Below are 10,391 nucleotides of genomic sequence, written 5' to 3' on the forward strand. Positions count from 1 at the left end.
CTAGGTATGTGAGGGCAGAGGATATCCATTTAAAATTAAAACTAGATTGAAGAGTGGACAAGAGGGTAGGTGTTATCCCAACCCCCATCGCTTCTGATTTCGTATAATTAATTTTCAAATTAGAGATAGTTCCATATATGTAGAATTCACGGAGGAGATTCGGGAGTGAGATCAATGGATTTGTGAGGGAGAAGAGTAGATCATCAACAAAAGCTGATACTTTATAGTGATTGTCCCCAACCAAAAGGCCTTGAATATCTGGGTTCAGTCTGATCTTGCATAGAAATGGCTCTAGGGATAGGGCGAATAAGAGGGGAGATAGTGGGCAGCCCTGCCTGGTTCCGTTTTTAATCTGAAAGGGGTCTGACAGGATGCCATTCATTTTGACCTGTGCAGTAGGAGTTGAGTAGATTTGGGTAATCCACTTAATCATAATTTCCCCTAGCCCAATGTGTCTGAGGACCGCAAACATGTAAGGCCAGTGGACTCGGTCAAACGTCTTTTCAGCGTCGGTGTTGACAAAAATAGATGGTATATGAGTCTGATTAGCTATATGAATAAGATTCAGTACTTTTGTTGTGCTGTCCCTGGCTTCCCTTGTGGGGATAAACCCCACTTGATCTAGATGAATTCGTTTTTGCATATGTCGGGCTAGTCGAGTCGCTAAAATTTTAGTGAACAGTTTAAGATCACTGTTTAAAAGGGAAATGGGCCTGTAGTTACTACATATGGTCGGGTCCTTACCGTCTTTCGGTATTACGGTAATATGTGCTCCTAGAGTGTCTTTGATGAGGGTCGCTGTCTGTCCCAGGTCATTGTAAAACTTTACCCTATGGGGGCTAAGAGTCGGGAGAAGGGTCTTATAATATTGGAGGGTGAACCCGTCCGGGCTTGGGGCTTTACCTGGTTTGGTTGAGCTAATTGCTAATTCCAACTCTTCTGCAGTGATCGGGGTATCTAAGTCGGCTTTGTCCTCGGAAGTCAGTGTGGGCATTTGAGCGGAGGTTATGTATTCCTCCATTATTGAAGAGGAATTTGATGGGGTCGGTAAATTGTATAGGGTTTCATAGTAATCTCTGAAAACTTGAGATATCTGGTTTGGTAGGCTGACTTTGGATCCATTTGGGGTCCTCATGTGGGGGATGTACGTTTGTGTTTTAGCGTCCCTAACTGCTCTTGCCAACACCTTCCCACATTTGTTCCCAGATTCGTATGCCGTATGGCGGCATCTTTGTAGCGCCGCTTTGGCTCTGTAGCCAAGGATGTCGTTAATTTGATTGCGAAGCAAAGCCAGTTCCGCTTCTAGAAGGGGGCTAGCGGAGAGTTTATGTTGCAGTTCTACTGTGTTTAGTGTGGATAGAAGCCGCCCTAATTGTCCTTCTCTTTCCCTCTTAATACGAGCCCCGTGTTTTATAAGAATTCCCCTTATTACCGCTTTATGGGCCTCCCATATTATCCCCAGGCTACTGTCTACAGTGGTATTTGTTTGAAATTAACAGGTTAATTCTTTATTAACTTCTTCCAGTACTTCTGGCCTTTGCAGAAGACTTTCGTTTAAACGCCAAATGCGTGTTTTATGTGAGGGGTATTGGAAAGTGCATATGTCAGAAAGATGGGGGCATGGTCAGACCACGTCCGCAGGCCAATAGAGGAACTCTGTACCTCATGGAGTTGGCGGTGAGGGATTAGAAAGTAATCTATTCTTGTATATAGTTTATGGGGGGGGAGTAGAACATATAGTCCCTCTCTCCCGAATGTTGAAGACGTCACATGTCAATCAACTGGGACCCATGTAAGGTTTGGGCAATACGTTTTCGAGTACTCGTTGGAATGGAAGAGGTACCCGAGGAAGTATCTACCGCTGGGATTAGGGGAGTGTTAAAGTCCACCCCAAGTATCAGGAGGCCTTCTTTGAAGTCAGATAGTTTGGATAGGGTGCGTCTTAGAAAAGTGTCCTGGTGCTCGTTGGGGGCATATATAGTCGCTAATGTCAATTGTACGTCACCTATGAGACCCTTGATAAATGCAAAGCGCCCCTCCTTGTCTAGCATGGAGTTTTGTAGGGTCCAAGGTAGTCTCCCGGACAACAAGATTGAAACTCCTCTGGATTTAGTTTTTTTGGTAGAATGGTATGTTAAAGGGAAAAACTTATTATTGAGGATCGGGAGCCTGTCTTCCTTAAAGTGAGTTTCTTGAATGAAGGCTACGTCTACCTTTTCCTGTCTTAAATCATTCATGAGCATGCGTCATTTCTCTGGTATATTTAGGCCTTTCGCATTGATGGAATATACCTTTAGGCTGTCCATCATCAACCAGGGCTACCGCAGGAAACAGAGAGGGGGTGGGAAAATAGTAGGAAAGGACCAGTAGGGGGGATGGATGGAAAAGGGTACCGGTGGGAAAATACAGCAAGGCGTCCACTTAGTAAAGGCCCTCAGGCTCGTCTCTATTGATGTGTCCCTTGTGTGGGTGCCGCTATACCACCGTAAAAAGGTGTTTAACAAGAGCTGAAAAACCAGACAGATTAAAAATAAAAAAGAAGTAAGAACTAATAAAACTTTGGGGGGATAGGGGGGCAGTAACACTACTAGTATTAGCAAGTATCCAACTTGCAGGTGCACAACTCGTCCGTTGTTGGACTAAAGTTGTGCTGGCCTATTTGGGGGAGTGACTGGTCTAAGCCGCAAGGGGGTGCTCCCACCCTGGCCCGTCCAGCCCAGCCTTACAATCTGTAGTTTCGGGGCTGTGGTAAACTCCTCACTAATGGGACTTCACCCTCCATACCACTTATCCCCGGTCAGGTTCACTCCAACCCTCTCTTCCAAATCTCACAGAAAGAGGGAAAAATGGGGGTGGCATAAACTCAAAATCATTTCCTTGCTGCACCTTTGTTCCACCGGCCCATAGGGGCCCGGCCCTCTGTTTGAGACCGATCAGAAGAGAGTGCTCGAACGCGCCACCGGCCGGAGGCCACAGGAGCAATAAACACATAAAACATTTCTAATAATTCTAAACTGTCAGTTGATCCCATTAAGCTTCTTATCTAGTTCATGAATGACATGAAGTCGGGAAAGCTAGTACCAACATTTATTTATCATTTCAACAAGGCTTACGTTTAGCGGTACTGAGTTACATTCAATAAAAGACAAACCTTAGCAACATTTTTTCAAAAACTTAGGCAGAGGAACTTAGGAACAAGAGACTCTCTCCCCTCTTTAATACACAGGGAGTCGGGTCCCCCGTCCCCGCCCCCGCATCACCCCGGGCCGCCCACGTCATATCGGTCAGCAGCATAGGTCTCTCTTACTTCTATGGGTCCCAAAGTTTCCATAGATATAGTCATATCACTGAGACCTCTCCACCAACCTAACCGCAATGTGTGTGGTTTTCAATGACCCTTCTTTCCACCGTTGTCTGTGTAATAGACGGAGAGGATATCTCATGCGATATTCCTTTAGGAGGTAAATGTAATAACGCTGTGTTCCGCTATCCTTGTGTACTGTCCATCTATAACGTTTCAGCTAGCGTCTGAGGAATCGCTTTTTGAAGTTCACAGGCGTCATAGACGTCACAGGGCAGAGGGGGGGGAACAAAAATTGAAGTTCGAGGCTCAGCTCGTCCGGTTCTTTGCTGCAAATGAACTCTGGAAAAAATCCTGAAGATTGCTAAGTAGCAAGGAGAGGTTGTTCTAAAATAAATGTCATTTCAGGAGTATAAATTTGTAGCTACCTCTGGGTAAGAACGGTTCTCTTTAGGCTTCACGTGTGCCATCTGGCGTGGGTGCCCTGGATCTTCGACGCTGCCTCTGTGGTCTGGATTGGGTGTTGCTCCGCGAGGTGTCCGGTCCCGAACGGCCACCCTGTTGAGGGATGAAAATGAGCCAGTTCTGGACCCTAACCGGTTGCACCCCCAAGAAATCAAAGAGAGCCAGTAGGTCCCTTGGGGAGCGTAGGGTAAAGGTGTGCTGGTCCTTTTTGAAGAGGACTGACAAAGGGTACCCCCAGCAGTAGGTAGCTGCATGTTGGCGGGCTAGATCTAGGACCGGGCGAAGCATAGACCTTCTGTACAGCGTAGCCCGGGAAACATCTGGAAGAATTTTAATATGTGCACCATCAAAGTCTATCTCCCTGGCCTCCCACGCCCTGCGGATTATGCTTTCTTTATGGGAGTAGTGATGCAGGTGGCAAATAACGTCCCTAGGTCTGTTGGGGTCTGCTGAACGAGGGCCTAATGCCCTATGAATGCGGTCAAATTCCAGCCTTTGGGGGAGCGTATCACCCGGGAGTTTATGGAAGATGTCTGCCGCGGTGGCAGCGAGGTCCTCGGAGCCTGTAGCCTCAGGAAGACCTCTGAGGCGCAGGTTGTTCCGCATACTCCTGTCTTCCATTTCCTCCATGTGTAGCTGGAGCATGGTTGCTGCATCTATATGGGCCTCTTGTAGGTGTTCCAAGTCTGCAACTCTGTGCTCAAGGTCTGCTACTGAGGTCTCCCCTGCTGACAGCCTAGTAGATAATGTCTGCAGCTCCTCTCTTACCTCCTGTATCTCCTTGCGGTGCTGTGTCTCGATCCTTGTTATGAGGGATTTAATGTCCTGTTTAGTTGGAAGGGCTTTTAGCAATGCCCACAGCTCTGCCTCTCCGCCTGTGTCACGCAGCCCGAGCAGCGCTGTCTGTGTTCCCGACTGTAGAGCCGCTGGAGTGTCAGAGAAGGAGTCTGACTCCATCGATGCTGCGGGGGACGCCGGCCGGTCATCTACTCCCTGTGATGATTCCGCCGCTACACGCGGCTCCGCCATCTTGGAAGCAGGGGACTCAGGCTGGGGCTGTATGAGGAATTGTTCTATATTTCCTCCGGTGTTACCGATCCTGGGCACTTTAGGTTTCCCCTTAGTTCTCCTCCTCTTGGGGTACATACCGTGCCTGGTGGGGTGGAGTGGGATCAGAGTTGGCTCGGGCTAGCCGGGATGGGGCCGGGAGCTCTAGTAAATTGCGTCCTTAGTCAGTCATGTCCAGGCCACGCCCCCTATTTTAAATATTTTTAAGGCTTCAGAGTTATCTTGCTCTTCACCAATCTCATCAGGGCTCTTTTGACGTCTTTATTACGTATGGTGTAAATCAGAGGGTTTACCATGGGTGTTACTGCTGTGTATAGCACAGTGCAGATTTGCTCTAAGACCTCTGAGTACCGAGATTGTGGAATCAGTACCACTGATGCTGAGTTTGCATAGTAGAGGAGGATTACGGCGAGGTGGGATGAGCAGGTGGAGAAGAGTTTTCTCTTTCCATCTCTTGAATTAATATTTAAGATAATGGCAATTATTTTTACATAAGACATTACACTGCACAAAAATGGAACAACGCCAAACAACAACAGCTCCGGGTAAAGCAACATGAAGAACATTTCCATTCCCGCACATGAAATCTTGATCAAAGCTTTAACATCGCAGAAAAGTTGATGAATTATTTTTGAATTGCAAAACGACATAGTTAACGCTGCCTTTGTTATCAATAGAGAATTTGTACAAGTGAAGATCCAGGTGACTGCAATTAATATCAAACTATTTTTTCTCCCCAAAATTTGGTGATAGTGTAAAGGCTTACAAATAGCAACATATCGGTCATATGCCATAATGAATAAAAGAACATCTTCACTGGTGCCAAATAATAAGTAAAAGTAGAACTGAGTAAAGCATTGAGTAAATGATATTGTATTATTGTCAGTTAGTAACATATGTAGAAGTTTGGGAACAGCGACTGTTATAAAGCAAATATCTATAATGGATAAATTACAGAGAAACAGATACATGGGGGTGTGTAAATGGTCATCAATATATATCACTGTGATGATAATTATATTTATTAACAGACATGTGAAATATATTGAAAGTAAAATACCAAAAACGTATAGTTTATATTCTGTTTTAAAGAAAAATGGCACAATCTGAAACACTTTAGATTCTGTATAGTTGTCCATCCAAACGGCTCTTCTTTTGTAAGAAAAAGTAAAATATGATTATCATCAAAAATGCCACGGTTTATTTGGTAGAGGACTGCAGGTTCAGATGATTCAGTGTTCTCTTTTCATGCTGACATGCTATGACACATTTTAATTATACATACATATAAAATTATTATGACAAAGTTTAAAATTTTTGGTATTTTAAATAAACGCCTCCCTGGTAACAAAAAGTTGAAGAATTATTATTATTATGGTGCAGTCTGAAACCCTTTAACCTCCCTGGCGGTATGATTATTTCAGATTTTTGATGCTGAAAGCGGTACAATTATTTTGCATGAAAATTTGGCGTTTTATACTGTAGGCCTGTAATTCTTAGGAATAACTCACTTAAATCTGTCCAAACAAGAGTCTAGTAGAAATCCCGGGTACGATAAAGTTTGAAACACGAAATCATAAATTATAATATAATAAATAACTATAAATAATTATAACAAATAATAAAATAATAAAAATTATTCAATAATGTAATCAAATCAAAAACACTGAAATTTGCTCAGTTGCAGAATTGTCGCCATCATTACTTTCAGTGTTTGATGACGAATTATCCCACAAATCACTATCGCTTAATTCTGCAAGTGATTCTAATTTATTATAGCTTTTTTCTAGCTGGTCTAAACCTGCTTTTGATGTAAAGGGATGGTTTTGGCTGCTATGGACAATCTACAGTTTCCAGGCAAAAAGAACAGTTTTTATAATATAAAACTGCATGCAGGACACTAGGGACAAAAGGGAGTTGAAATAAATTGATACAGTAATGTAATCTGTAAGATTACAGTGTACTGTATATGTATTGTGTGTTTTACTTTTTGAATTTGGCGCCGTTCTCCGTCCCTGTGCGTCGCAACACTCGCAGGGAACGGAGCCCGGGCACAGTGATAGATCGAGCGGAGGTCGAGCCGCTCACACTGTGGGGAGACATCGCAGGATCCTGGGGACAAGGTAAGTAAGCTCTTCCTGGATCCTGCGATGCGATCCCGAGTCTGGCTCGGGGTTACCACTTTTGGTACTGAAAATCCACCCCGAGCCACACTCAGGAATACCGCCAGGGAGGTTAAATATTCTTCAAATTCTTCATCAAAACCGCTCTTCCTTTGTAAGAAGGAATAAAATATGATTACGATCAACGTTGACACCATTTATTTTTTTTTAAAAACACTGCAGATTCAGATGAATAAATATTCAGTTTTCATGCTGACATGTTGTGGAACATTTTATTTATATGCACATATAAAAAAAATTTACTTTATTCCCACTGTAAATAAACACATATTATGGATTTTTCCTAATGTTCTTATATTGTAGCTATACTAAAAAAATAGTATTATGAAGGCCATAGTAAATTTATATATGTAAATGGTGAAGATAAAAAAAAAATTTTATGAAAGAATGGATTAGAGTATTAAGGCCATATCCGCAAAGAGTACAAAAAGGATTTGACCAATAATTGCTGTAAATTGCAAATATATAAATATATTGTCCCAAAAAATGTATACACAATTTAAATGGTTATAAAGCCAGTATTTATAACCATACAGTTTACTTTCAAATTTTAAAATAAAATACATAAATTTACTTTTTTATACTTATCACCTGTTGTCAAACTGATGACCAATCTGGTCCAGGCATTGCTGATAAGGCCAAGCATAGAATCACAAACATTGAGAATCATTTTGTTTGCTATTTGGGCACATTCTCTTTCAATGGCTACTCTTAATTCATCAATAGTTGTTGGTTTTGTAGCATAAACTTTATCTTTTAGAAATTCCCATCAGGAAAAAGTCCAATGGGAGAAGGTTTTCAGCTAAACCTCTTCACACAATACATCTGTTTAGCAGATTCTTATCAAGATAGGCCCTTACATAACGATGGTAGTGTGGGAGTGCCCCATTTTGTTGGAAATAAAAGAATACATTACATGACAGATTCCAGCAGCAAACTCAAGTAACAGGCACCAGTTACGTTACCATAAAAAAGGAACGGTTAAATTATTCCATAAGCTGACAAGTCGCACCACACCATCACTCCTGGTAAATTAACATGAAGTTCCTCTATAATGTCCAGATTCTGAGGTGCCCAGTCAGTGCATTTGTGGCAGGTAGGGATGAGCCGAACACCCCCCCCCCCCCCCCCCCCCCGATTCGCTTTGCACCATTGCGAACAGCAATGCCTATGGGAGCCTATGGGAAACGAACATGAAAAATCAAAAGTGCTAATTTTAAAGGCTTATATGCAAGTTATTGCCATAAAAAGTGTTTGGGGACCCGGGTACTGCTCCAGGGGACATGTATTAATGCAAAAAAAGTTTTAAAAACTGCAGTTTTTTTCAGGAGCAGTGATTTTAATAATTCTTAAAGTGAAATAATAAAAATGAAATATTCCTTTAAATATCGTGCCTGGGGGGTCCCCTTAGTATGCCCCCCAGTCCATTACCAGGCTCTTTGGGTCTGGTATGAATATTAAGGGGAACCCCGCACCAAAATATAAAAGAATATACTTTTTTTTTTTAAATTGCGTGGGGGTCCCCCCAAAATCCATACGAGGCCCTTCAGGTCAGGTGTGAATATTAAGAGGAACCCCAATCCAAATTTTTTTCAAAAATGGCATAGGGATCCCCCCAAAATCCATACCAGACCCTTATCTAAGCACGCAACCTGGCAGGCCTCAGGAAAAGGGGGGAGACAAGAGAGCACACCCCTTCTGAACTGTACCAGGCCACATGCCCTCAACATGGGGAGGATGCTTTGGGGTCCCCCCAAAACACCTTGTCCCCATGTTGTTGGGGACAAGGGCTTCTTCCCCACAACCCTTGCCTGTTAGTTGGGGGGGTCTGTGGGTGGGGGCTTATCGGAATCTGGAAGCCCCTTTAAACAAGGGGACCCCCAGATCCTGGCCCCCCTTATGTGAATGGGTATCGGGTACATTGTACCCCTACACATTCACCAAAAAAAGTGTCAAAATTGTAAAAATGACTGTAGACAGTTTGGGACAATTCCTTTATTAAAAAAGAAAAAAAAAAGTCCCGTGATGTCCATTCATCCTCGATCACAGCGTCCAACGGACCGAGAAAAAAAAAACGGAATAAAGCTCCGCCTCCATGGGAGGCTCCCGCTGATTGCAGGCTTTCTGCATTGACAGCTGTTATATAGCTGAGTGCGGGGGCCACCTGGTGACGTAAACGGGTGACCCCGCCCCCTCTGATGTTATGTGACGTCACATGAGGCAGAGTTTTTTTCCGTTAAAATTCAATTTTCTTTTTTTTTCTCGGTCTGTTGGACGCAGTGTAGGGGTTAACCACTAGGTGGCGCTGTAGGGGTTAAGTGTGTCCTAGGGAGTGATTCTAACTGTGGGGGGAGGGGCTGTGTGTGAGACATCACTGATCACCGCTCCCGATTACAGGGAGCATGATCAGTGTCAGTGTCATTAGGCAGAACGGGGAGATGCTTGTTTACATTGGCATCTCCCCGTTCTTCCTCACCATGAGACGATCGCGGGTGTGCCCGCAGACATCGAGTCAGCGGGACCCGCGATCACGGTTATGGAGCTGCCGGCGGGCGCGCCCGCGAGCCGCCTCTTAAAAGGCAACGTGAAGGGCCTGGTATGGATTTTGGGGAGGACCCTACGCCATTTTTTTTACATTTTGGTGTGGGGTTCCCCTTAATATCCATACCAGACCCAAATGGCCTGGTAATGGACTGGGGGGACCCATGCTGTTTTTTGCAATAATGTTTATGTATATTGCCAAGACCCGACAATACATTACAGCCGCAAGCAGTTTTACATTCCTTTTTTTCCTTTAGAAATGTCATTTTTCTGTGGTATTGTTCTAAACATGGTAAAGATGCGCTACTTTACAGGCATACTATAGACACCCCCCAGGCATGATATTTAAATAAATATTACATTTTTATTGTTTCACTTTAAGCATTATTAAAATCACCGCTCCTGAAAAATGTCAGTTTTTAAAACTTTGTTTAGCATTGATACATGTCCCCTGGGGCAGGACCCGGGTCCCCAAACACTTTTTATGGCAATAATTTGCATATAAGCCTTTAAAATTAGCACTTCTGGTTTTTCATGTTAGTGTCCAACTCGAACATCGGGCTCATCCCTAGTGGCAGGTAATTGAAGCAGGTGCTAAGTTTAAAAAAGTACAATTACTATTTTATTAAAAAATGTGAAAGTTGTATGGTAATAAATACTACTGTATGATCCATTCAAATTATGTGTACATTTTTGGGGCACCTTGTATATATAATTAAAAATATTCTTGAATATTCTAAATATAGTTACAGTATAGTTATATAATAATAATATGTTAAAGTGAACCTGGGCCCAGATCATGTACCTTAAAGTATTTACATATTCTGAACAAG

At 43.1% G+C, this 10,391-nt stretch overlaps 1 protein-coding gene across 1 annotated transcript; it reads right to left on the reverse strand.

Moving 5' to 3' along the window:
* Positions 1-5,037: 5,037 nt before the first annotated feature.
* On the reverse strand, positions 5,038-5,973 carry LOC141148020 (olfactory receptor 1500-like). Its single transcript, XM_073635178.1, has one exon. The coding sequence runs from the start codon at positions 5,971-5,973 to the stop codon at positions 5,038-5,040; it is 936 nt and encodes a 311-aa protein (XP_073491279.1).
* Between the last annotated feature and the right edge of the window lie 4,418 nt (positions 5,974-10,391).

This window comes from Aquarana catesbeiana, linkage group LG06 (genome assembly GCF_042186555.1).
Source record: "Aquarana catesbeiana isolate 2022-GZ linkage group LG06, ASM4218655v1, whole genome shotgun sequence".
Lineage (NCBI taxonomy): Eukaryota > Metazoa > Chordata > Amphibia > Anura > Ranidae > Aquarana > Aquarana catesbeiana.